Genomic DNA, 27,104 nt, shown 5'->3' with positions numbered 1-27,104 from the left:
CGTTCCGCAGTGCGACACCTCTTTGGAGAGGAGTTTTACATGGCATAGTACCTCACAAATGTGGCCAGCATTAGGAGGGGAAAACCACCGCTGAAAAATTTTTTCTGATGGTCTCGCCAGGATTCGAACCCAGGCGTTCAGCGTCATAAGCGGACATGCTAACCTCTGCGCTACGATGGGCTCCCGTTCTATATGGCAGCTATATCTAAATATAGTCTAATCTAAACCATATTCTGGTCGAATGATGGGAGGTATATGACAACAGCTTGTAAAAAATATCAGCGAATTCGTGTAATAAATGCGGCGTCTTTAGCGTTTAAGATGCATAATCGGCAGATTTTTCTATTTTGCAATATTATCTATTAATTGTACAATCTAGACCATATTTGCGTCGGATGTCAGGAGGCTTCAAACAACTTACTGATTGAAATTACAGCGGAATCGGATAAATAATACGGTTTTAAGACTTTAAATCGGCATATCGGTCTATATGACAGCTATGTCAATAGGGTCCGTTCTGGACCATATTCAGGTATCTGGCCTGAATATCCTTTCCTAAAGAAAAGGGTACTTAAACTACACTTTCCCAAAAGAAAGGGTAACCTTTACAAAGGAAAGGCTACTAAAGAACTCCTTTTCCGACGGAAAGGCTGGTAAAACTCTTCTTTTCCAACGGGACGGGCCTAAACCTACCTTGTTCCAAACTAAAAATATCCACTAAAAATATCCTTTCATAAAAAATGGGTACTCAAAATAGATTTTCATAAAGAAAAGGGTACTAAAACAACCCTTTCATAAAAAAGGGTAAAAAACAACCCGTTTCCAGAGGAAAAGGTTCTAAATCTAAATTTTTCTAAACGAAAAGGTTTTCAAACTACTCTTTTCCAAAGAAGGGGGTACTAAGCATAAAATTTCCCAAACGAAAGGGTATTGAAACGACCCTAAGGAAACTAAACTAAAACTATACTTTTCGAAAGAAAAGGGTACTAAAACTACACTTTGCCAAAAGGAAGGGTAACTTTTACAAGGGAAAGGCTAGAGAAAAACCCCTTTTCCAAGGGTAAGGCTAGTAAAACTCTCCTTTTCCAATGGAATGGGTACTTTATCTACTCTGTTCCAAAGGAAAGGGTTTTAAAATTACCTTTTCCCAATGAAAAGACACTACAACTAAAGAAAAGGGCAACAAAAATACCCTCTCATAAAGAAAAGGGTACAAAAACTACCCTTTCATAAAGAAAAGGGTACTAAAAGTACCTTTACCAAAGGAAAGGGCACTAAATCTAACTTTCAAAAAGCAAGAGGTTCTCAAACTGCTCTTTTCCAAAGGAAAGGGTACTAAAACTAAAATTTCCCAAAAGAAAGGGTATTGAAACTATCCTTTCCCAAACGATTGACTACTAACTGTACCCCTTCCCTACGGAAAGGGTACTAACTGTACCCCTTCCCTACGGAAAGGGTACTAACTGTACCCCTTCCCTACGGAAAGGGTACTAACTGTACCCCTTCCCTACGGAAAGGGTACTAACTGTACCCCTTCCCTACGGAAAGGGTAATAACTGTACCCCTTCCCTACGGAAAGGGTAATAACTGTACCCCTTCCCTACGGAAAGGGTACTAACTGTACCCCTTCCCTACGGAAAGGGTACTAACTGTACCCCTTCCCTACGGAAAGAGTACTAACTTTACCTCTTTCCTATGGAAAGGGTACTAACTGTACCCCTTCCCTACCGAGAGGGTACTAACTGTACCCCTTCCCTACGGAAAGGGTACTAACTGTACCCCTTCCCTACGGAAAGGGTCCCAACTGTACCCCTTCCCTACGGAAAGGTACTAAAGGTACTCTTTCCCAAAGGAAAGGGTACTGTAACTACCCTTTCTTAAAGAAAAGGGTAATAACTACCCTTTCCTAAGGAAAAGGGTGAAATCTACACTTTCCTACAGAAAAGAGTACTAAAACTACTACTTACCAAAGGCAAGGACACTAAAACTACACTTCGCAAAATTGAAGTATACTAAAACTATCGTTTTCCAAAGGAAAGGGTACTAAAACTACCATTTCCCAAAGGAAACGGTAGTAAAACTGCCCTTTTCCAAAGGAAATGGTATTAAAACTACCCTTTCCCAAAGGAAAGGGTATTAAAACTACCCTTTCCCAAAGGAAAGGGTATTAAAACTACCCTTTCCCAAAGGAAAGGGTATTAAAACTACCCTTTCCCAAAGGAAAGGGTACTAAAACTACCCTCTCCCAAAGGAAAGGGTACTGATACTACCCTTTACCAAAGGAAAGGGTACTAAAACTACCCTTTTACAAGGGAAAATTCTGATGCTACCCTTTCCCAAAGGGAAGGGTACTAAACTACCCTTTCCTATAGAAAAAGGTACTAAAACTACCATTTTCTAAGGGAAGGGGTACTAAAACTACCCTTTCCCAAAGAAAAGGTTAACTTTTTCAGAGTAAGGGCTTCCTTTTCTGAAGGAAGGGGCATTAAAACAACCCTTTTACATAGAAAAGTGTTTACAAGCTACCCTCTCTCAAAGGGATGAGTATTAAAACAACTGTTTCTCAAAGGAACGGGTATTTAATCTACCCTTTCCCAAAGAAAAGTTACTAAGCTATCCTTTTGCAAGGGAAATATTGTTAAACCTACACTTTTTCAAAGGAGAGTGTACTAAAACAACCCTTTTTACAAGGGACAGGGTGTGCAAACTATCCTTTCCGAAAGGGAAGGGTAAAACTACCCTTTCCCAAATAAAGTGCCCTTAAACTACCCTTTTCCAAAGCAAAGGTACTAAAACTACCCTTTTCCAAAGGAAAAGGGTACTCTTTCCCAAAGACAAGGGTTCCAAAGCTACCCTTTTTAAAGGAAAGGGTGCAAAAACCCTTTCTATTGGAAAATAGTACAAAAATTACCCTCGTCTTTGGAAAAGGTTACTAAAACTACACTTTCCTTTGAGAAAGGTAATAAAACTAACCTTTCCTTTGGAAAAGTGTACTAAAAATACCATTTCCCAAACAAAAGGTTACTGGTTCTCGAATTTTATAAAGGAAAGGGTACTCAATCTACCTTTTTCCAAAGGAAAGGGTACTTTTCTGAGGGAATGGGTACCAAAATATTCCATTACCAAAGAAAAGGATATATAAACTACCCTTTTCCAAAGGAAAGAGTACTAAAGCTAAGCTTTGCCAAAGGAAAGGGAACCAAAGCTAGGGTACTGCCCCTACCCGAAGAAAAAGATTCCAAAACTGCATTTTCATGGTATATAAGATTGGGTCCTTGGGTCACTGGCTTATAAATATAATTTTTAGGAATTTTTCTCCATAGAAAAAATTTGGAGAAATTTCTCTACAGCATGATGGTACGTATGTGCCTTGTTAAGTTCCGCTCTTCCTCACTGCTTTTGTCCCTTTCAGCGTTTTGCTTTTGTAATAAGTTAATTCAAATAATTTTTCCATTTCACTTCCTATATTGTTTTATATCATATTTAATCGTTTTTATCTTATTCTCCTCTTTCCCTTATACGGATTTGCATAAATCTCTTTAAATGTTTTTTAGCGTTATGTTTTTTCAGTTATTCAACTAAATTCGTCTCCTTATATTTTACATTGTGCTTTTCTTTTAGCTTTATTGTTTGTGTATTATTTTGGCAAACGTTTTTATGCAAAGCACTTGCATAATTATTAAAAATTTATTTCACAAAGAAAAAATATACAGAAAATCTTTATCTCCATATGGAATAACAAGCTTTTGTTAGCTTTGGGTTTTAGAGTTATTTCCGCATGCTAAAAAGCTGCTTAAAATTTGCAAATGCCAACAAATGACGTTAGTGTAGCAGTTTCAAAGAATTTTTTGTTATAAAGGACTTAAAAAATGTAAGTGACAAGGAAGTTGACTCATGCATATGTAGATTGGTAAGAGAGACAAGTAGTGAAGTGGTTAGATAATAGTGGCCATTAGCGCAAAAACTTACTTGGGTTATTTTTGATCTATTGTGATGCAAAAGTTACAATTTGATCAATCTTTAACTGCCTTCATAAGCATGGTATTTATTTTGGTTAACTTAAATGTTTTAATTTTTCACTATATTTTATTTAAATACTAAGCTTATAGTTAATATAATTTTATTATTTGGGATATGGTAGCATTGACGCAGTTATCTTAGCTTTTCTTGATTTAATTGTCATATTCACCACCATGTTTCACTTTTATAACAATTTTACCTTATACTGCAGCAATAATCAAACAAAACCACTCCTTATCTTCCATTAATTGATAAACATATCAAGATGCTCTCATCTTGTTTAGCAACCCAGCTGTTATGGCAACAAATATCTCTCTTTCTCTCTCTCTCTCACTCTTTCTTCTCCTAAGCCTTCAATAACTCTCATTGGAATTTTTTCATCTACATTGCCACACTACATTACACTGAGTGTTTGCTTTATAAAAGCCCTTGACCACAAAACGGGAAAGATTTGTCAAAATAAACGGAAACAATAACAACAACAGCTATAATCTTTCTCCAAAAGAAAAGACCCTTGTTTATCAGGTCTCCGTTACTAAATGGACTGCTTTGTTGTGCATTAAATATAAATTATTTAATTTCTGTAACCACAATTGCAGAATATTTTATTCTTGCCTTGTTGTTGTTGTTTTTATATGCAAAAAGAAAAACTCTACTCCAGCTTCATTTCTGTCAAGCAGCAGCATGATGCACATTTTTTTATTCAACAACCCAAATAATCGTTGGTAAATATCTGTGACAGAGTTGCATTTGCTTTGGTTTGCTTTAACTCTCTTCGTTGTTATTATAGTTGTTGTTGCTGTTAGTTGTGGTAGGGGTGGTGTTGTCGTATCTGCTGTGGTCCTCTATTTACTGTTAATGTTGCCACTTATCTGTTGGTCTTCACACAAGGGGGTTAAGGCTTGTGGTGTCTGTGATGTTTCAGGGATTGCGATGGTGGAATATTTTAGAGATTACAAACGAGAAGATGGGGGAAAAAAGTTTAGCCTTCCTTTTAACTTAATTAAGAAAAAGGATTTAAGAAATTTGTACACCGATTTGTGCGTTTTTGGTAACCCCAACAATTAATGTGTTGATAAAAATTGGGGTTAAGCTACATGAGGTAAATAACTATAAAACCCACCTAAACTGAAATGTTTACCGATTGGGACCAATATGGACATCAAATTAAAGTTATATCGGAGTAGAGTACAAATCTTTCTTATATATAAAAATGAATTTGTGTTTTTTTGTTTGTTTGTTTGTTCCGTTTAGTCTGAAAAATGGCTGAACCGATTGCCTTGAAATGTTCACAGATTTTGTAGGTTGGTCTGGAAGAACACATAGGCTATATATTTTATTGATATCGGGAGTGGGACGGACCCTCCCCCTTACCCCAAAAGTACTACCCAAAGATAAAATTGGACCGATCGGGACAATATGGGATTCAAATGAAAGGTATTCAAGAATAGAGTACGAATTTCATAATAAAAGTTGGACTGAAGTACCTTGGGGGGCCGCCCCAGCTCCAACAACCCCTTAAAAAAGGTTTATTTGACTATCATGAAAATATGGGACTCAAATGAAAGGTATTCGGGAGTAAATTACGAATATGGTTGGGAAAAAGGAATAGTCTTTATAATTTATTGATATCGGAAGGGGGCGGACCCTCCCCTGTTATCCCAAAAACACCACCCAAAATCGAAAGTGGACCAATGTGGACAATGTGGCTATCAAAAGAAAAATATGAGGGAGTAGATAACGAATCAGGCATACAAATTCATGTCGAAGTATAGGGTGTCACCCAACCCCCCCCCCCCAAAAAAAAGTCCAAAATGGGCACTTTAGCCAATTACGGCAATATGTAACTCGGTTTGTTTGTTCCATTTAGACTGTAAAACGGCAGAATCGATTTTCTCGAACAGTTCACATATTGTGTAGGATAGTGTGGAAGGAAACATAGGCTTTAAAATTTGTCGGTATCGGAAGGGGGGGGGGGCGGAATTAAAATTTCAGTCTAAGTACCCATCGGGCCACCTCAACCCCAAAACTTACCAAAACGGACATATTGGATGTTCATTTCATATGGCTCGAATGAAAGGTATTCTGGAGTAGATTTCGAATCTGGCATATAAAATCAGATCAAAATCAGACCCCCCCAGTACGAATTTTATTTCCATATTTAAGGTGAAATGTCTGAGGTGCCATCCCTCCCCTAATGAGAACATTATCCTAAGGAAGAACATTACCACCAGGAACCGAGAAGGGGCAAATTCTCACACATCAATGAGTGGTTTCCAATTCAAGTTCAAACTCAATGATAAGGGACCTTTTATAAAGCCGAGTCCGAGCGGCGTCCCGCAGTGCGACACCTCTTTGGGGAAAATTTTTTAAATGACCATGCATGGCATTGTACTTCGTAAATGTCGCCAACATTAAGAGAGAATAAACACCGCTTTGTCCGATGTTCTCTCCAGAATTCGAACGCATTCAGGATCATAGGCTACAATGGCATGAATTCGATATCCGCATTCAGGGCGAAGTGTTCCCACCCTAAAAAGATATTAGAGAGTTGAAGAAGGCGCAGCGGAGCGGGCTCAGTTCGGCTAGTTTTCTATAAAGAAAACTTTTGAGACTTTGAAAAAATGTCTAAAAATGTGGTTATTTTTCTGACAAAATTTCTAGAAAATTTTACATTTTCATTAAAAACTAAATTTTTATGAAATTTCCCTAAAACAAATCTTTTATTAAATTTTATTTAATACGAATTTGTTTTGGATATTTTTCTCTTTTTGACAAAATTTGTAGAAAATTTGTTATTAAACAGTTTTTTTTGGCATTTTTCTCTAAAGTCAATTTTTTAAAATATTTTATGAAATTTTCGAAATATTTCTAGAATATTTCTAGAAAATTTTGTACAATTTATTTCTAATTTTATTTCTTGAAAATTTTCTTCAAGGCAAAAATTTCTAGAAAATGAATTTTATCTTAATTTGAAATTTTAATGAAATTTTCTTTGAAAATTATTATACCCACTACCAAAATTTTTAAATTATTTTGGTTGACCGGTCACGCTGTTCATTGACCTCTCATAGTGGTGAGTTTGTTTTTGTGTCCGATCCACCAGTGTGTCAGCATTTTCTTTTCTGCAATCATTTAAAACCCTTCATTCTATTGATATTCGTTCTCATGGCCAATCAGCCCGTATAACTCCCCTTTGGGAGATTAATAGAATTATTTTTCAAATTTGTTTGAAAGCAATGTTCAAAGAATAAGTAAATACCAGATTTTGGGAAAATCTGCAATGGCATCCCTAATTGGATTGGTGTTAGCCACTGCACAGTGTTTCGAGAAAAAACATTTTATTCAAAAAAAAAAAAAAAAAAAAAATAAATAAAAAAAAAATCCCAATCAATTGTTGAATATCATTTTGGATTATAGATTTTTTTCTGTAATTATGCCAATAATAAAAAAATATTTTTTTATAATACTTTTTAAACTTTTTTTCCATTAGCCGATGGAAATTTTTTTTTTAAAAATTTTGCTAAATATTCCTTCAAAATCAAGAAATAGATTCTTGACATCAATTTTTTGTTACTCCATAGTTTATTTACAATTTACTTATGTCCAACTACGTTTCCCAGTTTGTAGCAATAAAGCAGCATTATGTCAAGTTAATGCTTTATTTTTATGCAATCAAAATGCAAATGCATTTTTGCTGTTCTTCATTGTGGTTTATTATTGTTGTTTTTGTTTTGTTGTTGTTGTTGTTGTTGTCTGCAGTGACTCTAAAATAGTAGCACACTCAGTTGTGCTATGCGGGGAGTGGCAGAGAGGCAGGAGTTATATAAACAAAAATATATTTCCGGATTTTATTAAAATTCTGAGTGCCTCTAAGAAAGGACAGGACAGGACAAGCCTGGTCACTTGTTCTGCTGCTGTTCTCTATTGTTAATGTGCTATATTACTTTTTAATGTCATCTCTGGTTGAGCCCTATTGTGACTTTGTATTTACAAATGGGATCTTTCGCTTTGTTGACTTTGGTAATGCGCTACTAGTAAAGTCTCCTGTCGGGGGAACGAGAGAAGGATAAGTATTAGACAAGCCCTAACTCCCTCTACATTATGCCAATTCTGATTATTTTGTCTGTATGAGTTTGCAGTGGGTTTTTCTCCATTGGGCTGTCAAGTGGCGGAAAAGTTTCAAGTTTTTTAAATTCCCTTCCGCTACAATGCCAACTAAATATTATTTTAGTTAGACTCCATCTCATTTACATGCTGCTTTTGTTGGCATTTTTGTTAAGATTTTAGTTCTTTTTAACTTCGTCCTTTAGTTTGGAAGAACTCAAGGATATTTTAATACTGCAATGCATTTAAACAGGCATTATGTTAATAGTTTTTACAAAATTCTATGGAAAAACATGTTGCGTATGAGTAATATTTTTGTAATACGCCACCCGGACTAAGAAATTAATAACAATTATACGCAACTGTGGACTTATTTGTTAGCTGTTAAACAAAAAATAAAAAAACAAGTAAGAGCGTGCTAAGTTCGGCCGGGCCGAATCTTATATACCCTCCACCGTGGATCACATATGTTAAAGGTCATGAGAGAAGCTGTTGTACAAAATTTCTGACAAATCGGATGAGAATTGTGCTCTCTAGAGGCTCAAGAAGTCAAGATCCCAGATCGGTTTATATGGCAGCTATATCAGGTTATGTACCGATTTGCGCCCTACTTAGCACAGTTATTGGAAGACATAACAAAACACCACATGCGAAATTTAAGCAAAATCGGGTGTGAAATGCACCCCTTTTGAGGGTCAAGAAGTCAAGATCCGAAATCGGTTTATATAGCAGCCATATTAAAAGATGCATCAATATGGCCCATTTACAATTCCGGCATGGGATTGCAGTGAGCACCACGCAGGCTGGGGCATTTGGGTCCGATCCGTATGGTGTTCATTGCTGTAACGAGAATCTTAGTTGCGAGCTACCTGGCGCGTCCACAGGTTAGTTGAATGCTCCATACGGAGTGGCTGCCACGGCAGTCAGACAGTCAAGGAAATCGTCCGGAGGGTATCAGTGAGAGTGCGGGCGGTACCGGATCTTGAACAATTACTGAGTGCCTATATTGGTTGATATGACAAGGCGAGTTATTGGCGCCTTTAAATAACCTATGGCCACTCTGTTCCCGCGGCGATCGGGCCTTTGGACCGGAACGAGCTTGCTTACCTCTAGGAGCTTGACGAGGATCGCCACCTCCACATGAAAATGTGGCTACAGCAACAACAACAACATCCTACACTACAAGGGAAAATTTGTGCAAAATTTAAGCGCCACAACAGTCGCAGATGGTCAGCAAAATCGACCGGAGAGTCTCAGTGAGAGGCCGGGCGGCACGGGCTTTTGCACAATTACTGAGTGCCTATGATGCTCGATATGACAAGGCGAGTTATTGGCGTTTTTAAATAACCAATGGCCACTCTGTTGCCACGGCGATCGGTCCTTTGGTCCGGAACGAACTTGCTCACCTACAGGAGCTTGACGAGAATCGTCACCTCCACATGAAGATGTGGCTACAGCAACAACAACAACAACCTACACCAAAAGGGAGTATTTGTGCAAAATTTCAAGCGCCTTAATTTTCATTTTCTCTTTAGTTTTGTTGCGCTGCAATTTTTCATCGAACTTTTGAGAGATATCTACGGAATCGAATCCGAACCGAGTATGGTCTATATCGAGCTATATTTACATAAAGCTGCCATAAAGACCGATATTTGGATTGAGATTATTAAGCCCATAAAAGCCGCATTTATTGCCCGATTTCACAGCAACTTTAAAAAGTGATTTGCAGAATGACATCCGATATTTAATCGGAGTATGAATTATGTATGAATATAGCTGTTATATGGTCCAATCTGTGAGTTCAGGGACTTACTCTATAAATGTCACTATTATCATTCGATTTTTTTGAGACTTGTAAAATTAAGTTGTACGCAGCACATTGATAACCGAATCGAGTATGGTCTACATCAGACCACATTTGGATATAACTGCGATATTGACCGATCTTAGAGAGTCTTAAGCGGGTAAAAGTCCATTTTTTATACGATTTCGCTAAAATTTGGAACGGTCAGCTGAATTGGGCCACCTGATATCCGATCCGAGTATGGTCAACAGTAGGACTTATTTAGATACAACTACCATATAGACCAACCTGCTGATTTAAGGTCTTAAGCACATAAAAAGCGCATTTAGTACCCGATTTGGCTGAAATGCTGAACAGTAAGTATTGCTAGGCCAACCGATATCCGGATTGATTATGTTCCACATTAAACCTTATTTGGATATAGCTTCCATATAGTCCAATCTGCCGTTTTAGGGTCTTGATTGATATGTGAGAAGTTTGCCCCTGTTCCATAGTTGAATGTTCATGGGCAGAATTTGCAATTTCAGCCATGTCCGTCTGTCCGTCGGTCCGCCGTTTGTTCGTCTGTAAGTCCATGTATTCTTGTAATCAAGGTACAGGTCATATTTGTTATCCAATCGTCGCGAAATTTTGCACATGTCCAAGTACAAACACTATTGATTTTGGTAAAAATCGGTTCAGATTTAGATATAGCTCTCATATATATGTATCGCCCCAATGGCCCTAAAATTGCAGTAGTAACTACAATTTTCAACCGATCTGCACAAAATTAGGCACGGATTGTTTTGTTACTGATTTTAACCTATCGGCAAGATTTCATCGAAATCGGTTCAGATTTGGATATAGCTCCCATATATATGTATAGCCGGATTTGCACTTATATGGCTGAAGTAACAACAATTTTCCAACGATTTGTTCAAAAAAGTCGATTCAGATTTAGATATAGCTTTCATATACATACATCAATTGCTCGAAGGGTTGGTGTAAGGCCTAATTGGCCTCCTTACTGTTTGCTTTTTATTTTTCTAATAGTTATTGTATATTTTATAGTACCATGGAGCGTATGCTTTATGCGTATATTAATTCATGTTACTTATACGACACCCCTGATGGCATACTCTAATTAAAGTTGTCTTCTTATCTAACTAGGCAGTTGTTTTTTTTTTTCCTTTTCAGCGCTATCGTCCCGATTATCTAGAGGATTATGAAAAAATCGGCTATAAACACACATTGGCAACATTTTATTCAAAAGCTTGCTTCTGGTGGCTGACACCCCTCTTGTGGTTTGGCTATAAGGAGCCCTTGGAGTTGGAGGATTTGGGACAAATGCGTGTTGAGGATAGTGCCAGGGCACATTATGATCGTTTTCTGTTAATCTACAAAACAGCCAAGGTGGTGAGTATAAAAATGGAAAATTGTTAATTTAAAAATAATTAATTTCAATTTCGAGTAAAAGGGGGGCTTTTTGAAGGCAGCTCATTAAAAAAGAATTTAATATGTATTATTAAAATAAACTTTACATAACTGCATGTAACAGATATTGTGTGGTTAACTGCGTTTTTTTTTTGTTTGACTGTAAAAAGACAGATGAAGTTATAGCAGCGCATATATGAAATAATTTATGGTTTGGTAATTGAACTATGAGGACGATAATGCTACTTAGCGTTATCGAGTGTGGATCAATGCATGTGTGGCATATTAGGGTGGTTTTAAAAAATTTTTACGGCACCCCCCTGAAGAGTTTTTTTTGTTTGATTTTTATAATTCCAAACATTGAACACAAGATTCCCAATATTTGAGCACAAATCTGAACCTATTTTGATAAAAATTGGAAGAGGCTTTCAGATGGATAATACAACATTCCATACCGAATTTCATGCATATCCATTCAAAATTATTGTAACTACGCTCTTTTAATCGGGCGAATTATATATATGGGAGCCATATATAAATCTGAACCGATTTTTTCCAAAATTGAAAACGTTTGTTTTAGGGTAATATTTGCAAATTTTAGTGATGATTGCATAATAAATGCGACCTCTACCTTAAGTAAAAACAAGTAAGAGCGTGCTAAATTCGGCCAGACCGAATCTTATTGGGTTGCTCAAAAAGTAATTGCGGATTTTTTAAAAGAAAGTAAATGCATTTTTAATAAAACTTAGAATGAACTTTAATCAAATATACTTTTTTGTACACTTTTTTCCTAAAGCAAGCTAAAAGTAACAGCTGATAACTGACAGAAGAAAGAATGCAATTACAGAGTCACAAGCTGTGAAAAAAATTGTCAACGCCGACTATATGAAAAATCCGCAATTACTTTTTGGGCAACCATATGTACCCTCCACCATGCATCGCATTTGTCGAGTTCTTTGTTCGGTATCTCTTTTTAGGCAAACAAAGAATAATGGATATATAGGCCGATTCGTACCAAAAGTGAATTAAATGTTGAAGACCATTGTAGAAGTCATTGGGTTATATTTCAGTACAGTCGGTTAAGAATTGCGCCTTGTAGGGGCTCAAGAAGCATAATCGGGAGATCGGTTTAAGTGGGAGCTGTATGAGGCCATAGATTGATTACGACCAAGTTGGACACGTATGTTGAAGGTCATGGGAGAAGCCTTTGAAAAAAAATTTCAGCCAAATCGGATAAGAATTGCGTCCTCTGCAGGCTTAAAAGGTCAAGATCCCAGATCGGTTTATATGGCAGCTATATCAGGTTATTAACTGATTTGAATCATACTTAGCATAGTTGTTGAAAGTCATAACAAAACACTTTGGGCGAAATTTCAGCAAATCGGATAAGAAATGGGCCCTCTATAGCCTTAAGAATTCAAGATCCCAGATCGGTTTATATGGCAGCTACATCAGGTTATGTACCGATTTGATCCATATTTTTAGGAGGCCACCGTAGCGCAGAGGTTAGCATGTCCGCCTATGACGCTAAACGCCTAGGTTCAAATCCTGGCGAGACTATCAGAAAAAAAATCAGCGGTGGTTTTCTCCTCCTAATGCTGATAACATTTGTGAGGTACTATGACATGTAAAACTTCTCTCCAAAGAGGTGGCGCACTGGGCACGCCGTTCAGACTCGGCTATAAAAAGGAGGCCCCTTATTATTGAGCTTAAACTTGAGTCGGACTGCATTCATTGATATGTGAGAAGTTTGCCCCTGTTCCTTAGTGGAATGTTCATGGGCAAAATTTGCAAAATTTGCATAACGAAATACTTCATGCTGAATTTCTGCCAAATCGGATAAGAAATGCGCCCTCTAGTGCCTGAAGAAGTCAAGGCCAAGATCGGGTTATGGACCGTATGGTTCCATAGCATAGTTGTTGGAAATCAAAACAAAACATTTCATGCTGAATTTCAGCCAAGTCGTATGAGAATTGCGCCCTCTTGTAGCGCAAAAAGTCAAGACCCCAGACCGGTTTATATGGCAGTTATATCAGGTTATGAACCGATTTAAACCATACTTAGCACAGTTGTTTGAAGTGATATCAAAACACCACGTGCAAAATTTCAGCCAAATCCGACAAAAATTGCGGCTTCCAGCAGCTCAAGAAGTCAAATCGGGAGATTGGTATATATGACAGCTATATCAGGTTATAGACCGATTTCAACCATACTTAGCTTCATGGTAAATTTCAGCCAAATCGGATAAGAAATGCGACCTCTAGTGGCTCAAGAAGTCAAGAACCAAGATAGGTTTATATGGCAGCTATATCAGGTTATGAACCGATTTGAACCATACCTAGCACGGTTGTTGGAAGACTCAAGATAGGTTCATATGGCAGCTATATCAGGATATGAACCGATTTGAACCACACCTAGCACGGTTGTTGAAAGTTGTACCAAAACACCTCGTGCAAAATTTCAGCCAAATCCGATAAGAATTGCGCCCTCTAGTGGCCAAAGAATTCTTGATCCAAGATTGGTTTATATGGCAGTCATATCTAAACATTGACCGATTTGGCCCATTTACTATCCCAACCGACCTATGTGAATAAGAAGATTTTGTGCAGAATTTCAAGCGGCTAGCTTTACACTTTCGAAAGTTAGCGTGCTTTCGACAGACGGATGGACGGAGAGACGGAAGGACAGACGGACGGACTTGGCTAGATCGACTTAAAATGTCAAGGTGGTCAAAAATTTATATACTTTATGGGGTCTTAGACGCATATTTCGATGTGTTGCAAACGGAATGACGAAATTAGTATGCCCCCATCCTATGGTGGAGGGTATAAAAACGACAGATTGGCTAACAGCACAAGAGTTACCTTGCACGTTTTTAGGTACATTGTCTTCCTTATCTCGAATTCTGTACTACTTACGTTCTTCGTTATTGAACATAAAATGTTAAAAAGAGAATGGTCTTTAAATTGATATATGATACGGGCAAATAGCTTTAGCAGTTTCAGAGATATGGCTCGCCGGAGTCCCCAAAATCTACAAATAGCGAAAAATAGAGATGTTCAAAACTTGGAGGCCCCAGCAGCAACCTGTTACCATCTTTCAATTGTGCTTAAATTTTGGGAATCTTAAAATCTGACAAAATGAAACACTTTAAGGGGGTGCCGCCAAAAAAGAAAAATTGACATCGATTATTTCCCTTTGAGATAAAACCACCCTAATGGCATATATGGGCAAGAGTAAATACAATATGTGATGTGAAGGATTTCCAAGTATTTTTTTAGCTTGAAGAAGGGCAATTTCGGAAAGAAAATTTGTTTCCATAAAAATTTTTAATAATTTTATTTTAAATTAGAAAAAAAATCTTAAAAAAAAGTTTAATTTCGTTAAAATAAAAAAGAACAAAAAAAATATTATAAAAAATTAAAAAAAATTCGAAAAAATACAAAATGTGTTTTGGTATTTTTTTAATTAATTTTTTTTTTAATTAAAAATAAACAAAAAAATTTAAAAAAAAATTAGAAAAACGTTTCAAGATAATACAAAATGTGACGTGAATTTTTTTTTGTATTTGTGCATCATTATATGAATTAAAAAAAATAATGAAGACGGGCAATTTAAAAAAAAAAAAAATTTTCAAAAAAAATAGTTTTAAGAATTGGAAAAAAATATACTTAAAATTTAAAAAAAAATATATATTTAATTATTTTTTTTTTAATTTAAACAAACAAAAATTTAAAAAAAAATTAGAAAAACGTTTCAAGAAAATACAAAATGTGATGTGTAAGTTTTTTCTAGTATTTGTGCATCATTATATGAATTAAAAAAAAAAATAAATAATAAAGACGGGCAATTTAAAAAAAAAAAATTTTTTTCAAAAAAAAAAGTTTTAAAAATTGGCAAAAAAAAAAATATTAAAATTTAAAAAAAATATATGCTTATAAAATTGCGCTCCAACTAAAAACCCTGCAATACAAACACATTGTTCTCATGCGTTTTCTATGTAAATTTACCCCATGACTCCTATGTGATACATCCCATGCTATATTCTTTTTGTTGCACATCACAATTACAGTCTCAAAAAAATGAGTGCTTATATTGAATCAGAGGCACAGCTCTTTTAATGCATAAATTGCCTTCCCTCTCCCTGTCTGTCTCTCGTTGTCGCCCTACTTTGAACAAAATCCTTTATAAGTAGTATAAAATAAGTTAATACGTTCTCCTCCATGCTTTATTTGGATAAAATTTCAATATGTAATTGTCCTGTGCAAAGGTTTTTCAAGGTTTTGCCATTGTTAACACTTGACGATTTAATTATTAACCACTTTAAATTAACCTTGTGTTTGTGCAACAATAAAAACTCCTCCAACTGTTAATGGATAAACAAATTAACTGCAAAGTGAAAACAGGACAACTGAACATTTGCACACGCAATGCGTTGGAATAACAAACGAAGGAGGGATTAATCCGTTCTACAAACGGAATGCCATTTGAATAAATTAATTGAAAATATTTCAATTAAAAAATCCACTCTCAAAGAAGAACTCTTGATGTGTTCATTCAAATGACAAAGGAAAAATGGGAAAAGATGAAAGGTGTTATGATTAAATTTCATTGGAATTGAGAACAAAAAAAATGGGTTTCTTTAATATTGAAATTCCGCTGAAATGTGGCTTTCATTGAAATTTCAAATTTTACAAAAAAAAAAAAAAAAAACATTGGCTTTCATGAAAAGTCTCACGGTCTTATTCACAAAACATGATAAAGCCTTAAAATAGGTTTATTTGACAGTTCTATAAATCTTTATAAAGTTTTGTGAATACCAGTGCAAGTTTGTATGGAAAATTTAAAAAAAATGTTTCCAAAATTTGTTTAAAATTTTTTTTTTCGAAAATTTGTTTAAAACTTTTATTTTATGCTTTCTAAAGCAAGAGATCGCCTCAGAGTAGTTGTGACAGAGAATGACTTTAAACCTCTCACTAAGAGTGAAAACACAATCAGTCTCGCACACAAGGAAAAGGTAAAAGCCACACACATCAAAAAATTGCATGCTCTCAGACAACAACAACAAAAAAAGCTAAACTTAACCAATAAGAGAGAGTGGTTTGTTTATAAAACCGACAAACACATACCAGCTAATGTGGTATGGTTGCCCTCACTAGCCCCGAAGTTCTTGCTGCCTACGACGAAAGCAGCATTCTCTCTCTCTTTGACGTCATAGCCGAAGGAGAGGAGTGTATGCAAATACTAGAGTATAAAGAGGAGCAAGAGAATGCTAGAGTTAATTTCGTTGCTCTTATGAACAACCACATTCAAATGGCAGTTCTGAGTAAAGAAGACAGGTTAATACTGTACACAGTGAGAGAAACCCAGAAATATCTGAAGGAAAATGACGATATATTGGTTTTGACTGCTGATAAGAGAGGGGAAAACCCGTAGCACTGTATAGAGATCGAATATGAGAGGAAAATGATGAATATTTTATGTACGCATATAATACGCATTTTAAAAAACTTGACGAGGTATTGAGTGCCTATAATGTCAAGGATGCGTTCGCATTCAAAAAGAAAACAAGTGTGCTAAGTTCGACCGGGCCAAATCTTGGGAACCCACCATCATGGATTCTGTTAAAATAAGGCAGCCATATCTAGTTATAGACCGAATTGGACCGTACTTGGCATATAAGCCTCATAACAGAACATTATATGCAAAATTTCATCCAAATCGGATAAAAATCGCGGCTGGTAAGGGCTCAAGAAGTCAAATCGGAAGCTATATGGGAGCTATATCAGGTTCTTGACCGATTTGAACGGTACTTGACACAGTTGTTGGCAGTCATAACAGAAGACCATGTACAAAATCGGATGAAAATTAAAGCTTCCAGACGCTCAAGAAGTCAAACCGGGAGATCGATTTATATGGGAGCTATATCAGGTTATAGACCGATTTGGACCGTACTTGGCACAGTTGTTGGATGTCGTACTAGAACGCCGTATGCAAAATTTTAGCCAAAGCGGCTAAAATTTTGCGGCTTGTAAAAGCTCAAGAAATCAAATCGGGCAATCGGTTTATATGGGAGCTGTGTCAGGTTATGGACCGTTTTAAACCGTACTTGGCGCAGATGTTGGAAGTCATAACAAAACACCATGTGAAGGTCGGTGGAGAGTGCCCTGCACGAGGTTGGGCATAAAATACAATAATCTTTCGAGACGTATACATTGGCGGTTTGCATTAACATCGAGGCGGCGTTTAATAATGTACGGACCGAAACATTGACTTAATCCCTAGACCAGTACTAGGTGGACCGTCTCCTTAGAGACTGGTTAAACCATATGCTAAGGAACAAGTGGATAAATTGCGGGTCCCATGACATAAATATAAGGGAGAAATTGGTATAGGCCGGCATTTATCGCCACTCCTTTGGGTGACCACAGTAAACAACCTATTACGGATGCTGACTGAGGAGGGATTTAAACTCGTATGCTATCCAGAAGATGTTAAAATACTTCTTAAGGGTAAGGATCCGAAGCAGCTACGCAGAAGAGTCGAAAGGGTTTTGCATACGGCATATGACTGGGTTAGACCCAGGGGTCTCAGTGTTAACCCAGAGAAGACTGAAATATGACTGCTCAAGAGGAAGACCAAAGTGGTCCAATTTGACACACCACGTTTCATCAATAAAACGATTTCGGATTCTGACAAGGTCGAATACCTAGGAATGATCTTGGACAGGAAACTTAATTGGAAGTGTCACATTCAGGAGCGTACTGAGAAGGCTCACAGATGTTGGGCACTATACAGACTGCCGTAGGCTCAAAATGGGGCCTGAATCCGAGGATAGTCTACTGGCTCTACAGAAGCGTGATTAACCAATACTTACGTACGCCTCAGTAGTTTGCTGAACTGCTATGGAAAAACAGTGCAACATAAGGACCATACAACAAGTTCAGAGAACATGTTGTCGTGGAATAGGCGGGACACATAGGCATAGGTGGAGCGATGAGGACCACGCCCACTAGGGCACTGGAAACTATTCTAGATATCCGTCTCATGCAGATTAAATGGCCATAGCCACTGCGGCTATGGGACTTAAGGCGATGGGAGAATGGATTGTGGATGGGAGCAGCTCATATAATTGCGGTATAATCGATGCGACGATAGGAAACCAGGAAGGAAGGGAAGAAGTTTTCGATCGGATACCTGAGGCGACACTTGAGGACGAGTGCGATGCACTGCTGCCATCGACACAGTCTTGGAATGAAGGAACCCTAGTACTGCCAACTGGAAGTTCATGTAACAAAGCTAGAAGACAGAGTGGACCAGGGGGTCACATTGAGAACCCAGGGACAGAGATCTGTTTTTATCTGCCTGACCATAATACGGTCCTGCAGGCAGAGATCTAGGCGATCACGGAATGCGTTAGTTGGTGTAGTGCTAACGCGAGGACATCGAGTGTGAACATCTTTACGGACAGTTAAATTGCCATAAGGGCAAAAACAACCAGTAGGGTAAGGTTACGAACAGTCTTGCAGTGTAAGAAGAAGATTAACGCCTTCTCTGAGGATGGTAAAATCCGTTTCGTTTGGATGCCGGGCCATAACGGAGTAAGGGGGGGTGAAAGGGCAGACAATTTGGACTGCCGTCAATAAAATTGGTTAACCTGAAGCTTTTCTGTTTGACCCAATCCGAGTTAAGAGCGTGGGGGCCAAATGACCATGCAACCCTGTGGAACAGGGAAGCGGTCGGTAGGACGGCGAAAATGCTATGGGGGAATCCAGATCGTGAGAAGACGAGTACTTAGCACGAGATTCCTAACTTAAAATTAAAGACATTAATTTTATATTTTCATTGTTCAGAGAAACTGGAAATTTCTGTTTTGTTTTTTAATGCAAATTTGGAAAACGTCGAACTAGTTCTAGTATCCTAATTTACATTTTCCATCAATACCAAGTTTTGTTTATGAAATTTTCTTTTTTTTTATAATCCTTGTAGAGCTAATCTGTTATTCCCTTTACCGCTATTTTTTATTCTGTCCTAATTTTTTCTAATAATCTGCCATCATTTATGCTCCCTCCAGGATTAATGCTGCATTCATTTTTAACCCATAGATAAGCATAAATAATAAAAAAAATTGCATCGACTTTTCACTTTTCATTGCATACATATTGTTCCTGACTGAACTGACGGCTTGTTGGTTGGCTCGTTTGGTCCTCTGGATGATGATGTTGTTTATTGTTCTTTGCTTCGGATGCACTCTCTCGATGGCCTGGGGTCGGCGATTAGAAACATTCGGATAAACCACCCTCATTGTGGATGTGCTATTTGAAAAACAGTTGGAGAATGTTCACATTGGGTGGCCTTTTAAAGCTGCTGGGTGATTTATTTGCGGTGATTGGCCCATTGGCCATACAGCAAATTGTGCAATACATCGAAATCATGTATGGCATACATTACGACAATGACAATGGCCATGGCAATGGCGTTCGCTACGGCAGGAGTCGGAGTGGCAGTAATGCAACATTACTGCAAATGAACAGTGCAACTGACCATTTGGAAATGCAACATCTAGGCGGCAACATAAGTAAGTAATGGCTATAACAAGGCATCAATTACCATCCCTTGATATTACACACATACACAAACACACACATAAACACTAACTTAAACTCTCAATCAGTGTTGCTATTGTGAATTGATAGCAAAAAAAAACTGGAAATTGTTCACCAAAAATAAAATAAAACAAAATAAAATAAAATAAAATAAAATAAAATAAAATAAAATAAAATAAAATAGAATAAAATAAAATAAAATAAAATAAAATAAAATAAAATAAAATAAAATAAAATAAAATAAAATAAAATAAAATAAAATAAAATAAAATAAAATAAAATAAAATAAAATAAAATAAAATAAAATAAAATAAAATAAAATAAAATAAAATAAAATAAAATAAAATAAAATAAAATAAAATAAAATAAAATAAAATAAAATAAAATAAAATAAAATAAAATAAAATAAAATAAAATAAAAAAAAATAAAATAAAAAAAAATAAAATAAAATAAAATAAAATAAAATAAAATAAAATAAAATAAAATAAAATAAAATAAAATAAAATAAAATAAAATAAAATAAAATAAAATAAAATAAAATAAAATAAAATAAAATAAAATAAAATAAAATAAAATAAAATAAAATAAAATAAAATAAAATAAAATAAAATAAAATAAAATAAAATAAAATAAAATAAAATAAAATAAAATTAAATTAAATTAAATAATATAAAATAAAATAAAATTACAGAAAAAAAAAAATAAAATAAAATAAAATAAAATTACAGAAAAAAAAAATAAAATAAAAAAATAAAATAAAGTAAAATAAAAAAAATAATATAAAAAAATGAATTAAAAATAAATAATAAACTAAATAAAAGACATCATTTCGATTTTTTTTATCAATTCATTTAATATTCATATATTGTGAGTTATTTGGCAGCACTGTTCAGTCCCCAATTTACATAAACACTTGCGGCTTTCAACTCATTGCCTTGATCCTTATCTCCAAACATTATCTTCGTTCTGCATTTCCAGGACGAAGCATTAGAAGCCAGCACCAACACATTAGCATTAGAGAAATGGCCCAAAAGGCAAGTGCTGCCATTATTGCAACTACCGAATCCTTGTGGCCGCCACACACAAATGCCAGTAATGCCACATTCTTGAACATCTCGAACAAGAGCAATGAATTTCCAAATATTAATACCGATGTGTATAATCAAATTGCCAATGGCGACAATGACGATTATACTGATATTGGACCTAGCAATTGGGCATATGTATCACCCTCCTCTAACTCCTATGCCACAGCATCCGCGTCTACGCCCTATTCCAGTTTAGCAAATGGCTCTGAAGTACAACTCTACTATGCCACTTGGTACGATTTAGTGGGAAATGGTTGGTGCATTGCCTGGCTGGTTTTGTTGGCTGCATTGGCCCAGGGTGCCTTGTCGCAGGCATCGACGCATATCCTCAATATGACGGGCATACGCATTAAGACATCACTGCAGGGACTCATCTATCGCAAAACATTATTGTTGAACTCCACATGTATTGTTGACACCAAAGGCCAAGAAGCTGATGCCGCTACAACAACAACTGTCAACGATAAATGCCATGAAGAGTCAAAGCAAAGTACGAGTGTGAACGAACCTAAAGGGGAGCACTGTGTAAAGGATAATGATAGTTTTAGCGTGAGGCCAGATAATGATAATCTTGTTGGACATGGAGAAGAGTTGGGCGTGCAGAACGATGTAAGACATACCAACGGAATGAGAGTTGTAGAGACATCGGAAGAGAAAAATAGGAACAATCAAACTACAATTGACAACTGTGAGTACTTTGAAGTAATTGTAAAATAATAATTTTCTCTTTGTAGGTAATTTTGTCGAAAAACTTAGCACAGTTGGTGGAAGTCAAAGTTGAATACCTCATGCAAAATTTCAGTCAAATCGGATAAGAATTGCTTCCTCTATTGGCTCAAGAAGTCCAGATCCAAGATCGGTTTATATGGCAGCTATATCGAAATATGGACCGATACGGATATGATCCCAATCGACATACACTAATAGGAAGTATTTGCGCAACATTTCAAGCGATTAGCGTTACTTCTTCGAAAGTTAGTGTGCTTTCGACAGACAGACGGACGGACATATAGACGTGCGGGCATATCTAGATCGACTAGGAATGCTCAGACGATCGAGAACATATATACTTTGTTGGGTCTCAGAACAATAGTGGAGGGTAGTGCCATGGCGAAGGGTAGTTCTATGGTGGAGGATATAATTAATTGCTTCCGTGACCATTTGGATACTGTTGATTCTTTTGTCAAGCTCAACACATGCTCTTTTTATGCCCACCACCATAGGATGGGGTTACTAATCTACTCATTTGGTTTGTAACACCCCGAAACATTAAACTGCGACCCTAGAAAGTATACATATTCTGGATCGCCGGGACATTCCGAGTCTGTCTACCCATGTCTGTCCGTCCGTCCGTCTGTCGAAATCACAATAGCGGCCGAACCGGCCGCATGACATTTAGCATGGATACTTCTTATTAAAGTAGGTCATTTGTGATTACAAATGGGTCCTATCGGTTTAGATTTGGATATAACCCCCATTTAAATCGATTCCGAGAGATTTGACTTCTTGAGCCCTTAAAAGCCTCAATTTTCTTACGATTTGGCTGAAATTTGGAACAATGACTTGAGATATAACTTCCAACATCCACGCCAAGTGTGATCCGAATCGGTCTATAATCAGGTATAGCCCCCATATAAACCGATACCCGGATTTGACTTCATGAGCCTTTAGAAGCTTAAATTTTCATCCGATTTGGCTGAAATTTGGAACAAAGACTTGAAATATAACTTCCAACATCCACGCCAAGTGTGATCCGAATCGGTCTATAAACAGGTATAACCCCCATATAAACCGATACCCGGATTTGAATTCATGAGCCTTTAGAAGCTTAAATTTTCATCCAATTTGGCTGAAATTTGGAGCAAAGACTTATGTTAAGACTTTCAACATCCATGCCAAGTATGATCCGAATCAGTTTATAAACAGGTATAGACCACATATAAACCGATACCCGGATTTGACTTCTTGAGCGTCTAGAAGCCTCAATTTTCATTCGATTTGGCTGAAATTTAGAATAATTTGTCATGACTTCCAATATCCATGTCAAGTGTAATTCGAGTCGGTTTATAAACAAATATAGCCCCATTATAAATCGATCCCCGGATTTGACATCTAGTTTTATCCGATTTGGCTAAAATTTGGATCAGAGGCTTGAGTTATGACCTCTAATACCCATGCCAAGTGTGATTTGAATCGGTCTATAAGCAGATATAGCCCCCATTTAAACCGATACCCGGCTTTGATTTCTTGAGATCCTAGAAGCCTCAATTTTCATCCGATTTGGATGAAATTTGGAACAAGGACTTGTTTTATGACTTTCAATATCCATGCCAAGTATGATCCGAATCGATTTATAAGGATATATGGCCCCCATCGGGGACGTAACCAGGATATTATTTGCCGGGGCTCACTCCACATTTTTTTTTGAAATTGGATACCTCATTTTTTTTTCTTGAAAATTTTGGTCCTAACAGAAGATAATCGGCAAAGCCCGGTCTGGACTCGAATCTGGCCGCACGGGGAAGTAGCGAGAGCCGTTGCCGTTGTCTGGCCATAAACTTTATTGAAATTTTGGTTAAAAAAATAATCTCGAAGTTAAGTTGTCTTTAAAGAGTTTTTCGCTGAAATTTTGTTTTTAAAAAAATTCATTAAAATTTTGACTTAAAAAAATTTGATAGATTTTTTTTTTAAATTTTGTCTTTAGAAAAAATTTTATGAAAATGTGGTATGATGAAAAAATTTTAAAGAAACTTTGTCTTAATATTGGGTTGCCCAAAAAGTAATTACGGATTTTTTAAAAGAAAGTAAATGCATTTTTAATAAAACTTTTTTACACTTTTTTTCTAAAGCAAGCTAAAAGTAACTGCTGATAACTGACAGAAGAAAAAATGCAATTACAGAGTCACAAGCTGTGAAAAAATTTGTCTACGCCGACTATATGAAAAATCCGCAATTACTTTTTGGGCAACCCAATAGAAATAATTTCGAGGGGTCTCCTACCCTTGCTGAAGTCTCGTCAATAGAGAATGTTACGCTGAAATTTTGTGTTTAGAAAAATTGCATTAAATTTATTTAGAAAAAATTTCATTTAAAGTTTGTTTTTACTAGGAACTTCATTACAATTTTGCCCTTAAGAAAAATAATTTTAAAGCGGCCCTGGCCTCAGCAAAATGTGGTGCTTGTAAAACCATTATAAATACGAAATTTTGCAATTTTAAAAATTTTTAGTAAAATTTTTTGTTTTGATAAAATTTTATTGAATTTTTTTCTTCAGAGAAAATCACAGGGCTTTTGCCCGAGGACCCTACCCTGGCTACGTTCCTGGCCCCCATATATATCCGATCTTCGAATTGGACTTCTTCAGCCCTTAGAAGTCTAATTTTTCACTTGATTTGAATGAAATTTGGCCCAAAACCCTATTTGATAACTAACAACATTCATGCTAAATTTTATCCGAATCGGTCAAAATGGTGATATAGGCCCCCTTATGTACCAATATTACAAAATATGACTTCTTGAGACCGAATTTATTCAAATACAATCTCAGTTAATAAGAGTACATTTTTAGCGGCATCCAAGTTTCGGCTCGGCTGAACTTAGCACACTTTTACTTGTTTTGTCCTTGAATTTTTGGGCATTGCTATAAAAAAAGCTCAATATTAGTTCAATTTATTAGCATGACCTGATTTTTTACAAAAATCCTTAAAATAACAATAAATTAATTTTTTTTATATTTTTTCCTTTAGCTTTGAGTGACATTGGTGCCATTACAAATTTGATGTCTGAGGACACTTTGAATATAATGTCCTTCTTTTGGATTGCTCATTACGTTTGGGCCATACCATTGAAAGTGAGTATGACAAAAAAGATATTTCAAGGATGCAACAACATTTCTAGCAAAAGCATGTGCAATAAACCATTGACAATAAATAACAAATTGCACCAATATACGGGGGAAAAATCAAATTTTTCAACAGACAGTATAGGATGGGCAAGACAAATATCACAAAATAGATGGCTTTTAAATGCAATTAATTTATGACCAACTTTTTGGAAGACGAAGATGAACAGCAACAACGACTTATTTGCCTCTGGGATTTGTAATGTCCTTTGTATGGTCGTCGTCGGAATAAAGCGATATTGAAAGCTCACAATTAAATGCAAATTCTATTTCACCATGTGTTTTTTCTCATCTTTTATTATCGTGACTAAGCAATTTCATAATTTATGACCTCAAAGTGTATGATGAACAAACAACAAATCAAGAATACCAAAGCAAATGGAATTGGAAAATTGCTAATAAATGTCTATGATTTGAAAGCAGTAATTTGTTGGAAAATTATTGAAGAATATAATTTAAAAATAAAATGTGAAATGGCAAGGAGCGGAAGAAATGGACTAAGAGTGGCTTTAAAGTGGTCAAGCAGATTTTAAAGGAAAAAAAATTTAATTAAAACAGTTAAACATCAAGATAGTATTCCCGGCCTAGAATATACAAAAAACAAAAAAAAAAAACAAGTAAAAAGGCGTTAAGTTCGGCCGGGCCGAACTTTGGATACCCACCACCTCGGGTATATATGTGAACCACATGTCGTCAAAATCCAGTGAAAAATGCATACCTTATGCCCCATAGCAGCTCTATAGATATCATCCGATTTAGACCAAATGCTTATAAGTACAAGTCATTGTTCAACCGAGAGATCGGTCTATATGGCAGCTATATCCAAATCTGGACCGATCTGATTCAAATTGAAAACAAATATCGAAGGGCCCAACACAAGTCATTGTCCAAAATTTCGGCGACATCGGACAATAAATGCGCTTTTTATGGGCCCAAAACCTTAAATCGAGAGATCGGTCTATAGGCAGCTATATCCAAATCTGAACTGATCAGGACCAAATAGAAGAAAGATGTTGAAGGGCCTAAGGCAAATCACTGTCCCAAATTTCAGCAAAATCGGATAATAAATGTGGCTTTTATGGGTCTAAGACCATAAATCGGAGGATCGGTCTATATGGCAGCTATATCCAAATTTGGAACGATCTGGGCCAAATTGACGAAGGATGTCGAAGGGCTCAACGCAACTCACTGTCCCAAATTTCAGCAAAATCGGATAATAAATGTGGCTTTTATGGGCCTAAGACCATAAATGGGAGGATCGGTATATATGGCAGCTATATCTAAATTTGGAACGACCTAGACCAAATTAACGAAGGATGTCGAAGGGCTTACCGCAACTCACAGTCCCGAATTTCAGCAAAATCGGATAATAACTGTGCCTTTTAGGGGCCTAAGACCATAAATCGGAGGATCGGTCTATATGGCAGCTATATCCAAATTTGGACCGATCTGGGCCAAATTGACGAAGAATGTTGAAGGGCCTAACACAACTCACTGTGCCAAATTTCATCCAAATCGGATATAGAATGTGGCTTTTATGGGCCTAAGACCCTAAATCGGAGGATCGGTCTATATGGCAGCTATATCCAAATTTGGATCGATCTGGGCCAAATTGACGAAGAATGTTGAATGGCCTGACACAACTCACTGTCCCAAATTTCAGCAAAATCAGATAATAAATGTGGTTTTTATGGGCCTAAGACCCAAAATCGGCGGATCGGTCTATATGGGGGCTATATCAAGATATAGTCCGATATAGCCCATCTTTGAACTTAACCTGCTTATGGACAAAAAAAGAATGTGTGCAAAATTGCAGCTCAATTGCTCAATTTTTAAAGACTGTAGCGTGATTTCAACAGACAGACGGACAGACGGACGGACACGTCTAGATCGTCTTAGATTTTTACGCTGATCAAGAATATATATACTTTATAGGGTCGGAAATGGATATTTCGATGTGTTGCAAACGGAATGACAAAATGAATATACCTCCATCCTTCGGTGGTGGGTATAAAAAAACAAAAAAAAAAAAAAGGTAAATTCCTTATGGCAAATGAGTTTGAGTAGAATCCTAAACGTGTAGAAACTTTCTTAAAACATTAGCCACATTTCATTTAATTTATCAAATAAATCAAGTTAAGCCAACCAAATACACACACTCTGC

General features: G+C 36.3%; 1 protein-coding gene across 1 annotated transcript in view; it reads left to right on the top strand.

Annotated features, from left to right (window-relative positions):
* The window catches only part of LOC106088208 (ATP-binding cassette sub-family C member Sur), a 189,799-nt gene that overhangs the window by 49,153 nt on the left and 113,542 nt on the right, over window positions 1–27,104 (top strand). The window contains exons 5-8 of the mRNA XM_059365738.1: window positions 11,108–11,326; window positions 19,625–19,922; window positions 20,930–21,727; window positions 24,786–24,889. Of these exons, the coding sequence (XP_059221721.1) occupies window positions 11,108–11,326; window positions 19,625–19,922; window positions 20,930–21,727; window positions 24,786–24,889 (1,419 nt within the window). The remainder of the gene's footprint in view (window positions 1–11,107; window positions 11,327–19,624; window positions 19,923–20,929; window positions 21,728–24,785; window positions 24,890–27,104) is intronic.

This window comes from Stomoxys calcitrans, chromosome 3 (assembly GCF_963082655.1).
Source record: "Stomoxys calcitrans chromosome 3, idStoCalc2.1, whole genome shotgun sequence".
Taxonomy (NCBI): domain Eukaryota; kingdom Metazoa; phylum Arthropoda; class Insecta; order Diptera; family Muscidae; genus Stomoxys; species Stomoxys calcitrans.
The sequence above is the reverse complement of the archived record's forward strand: the minus strand, read 5'-3'. Positions and strand labels throughout refer to the sequence as shown.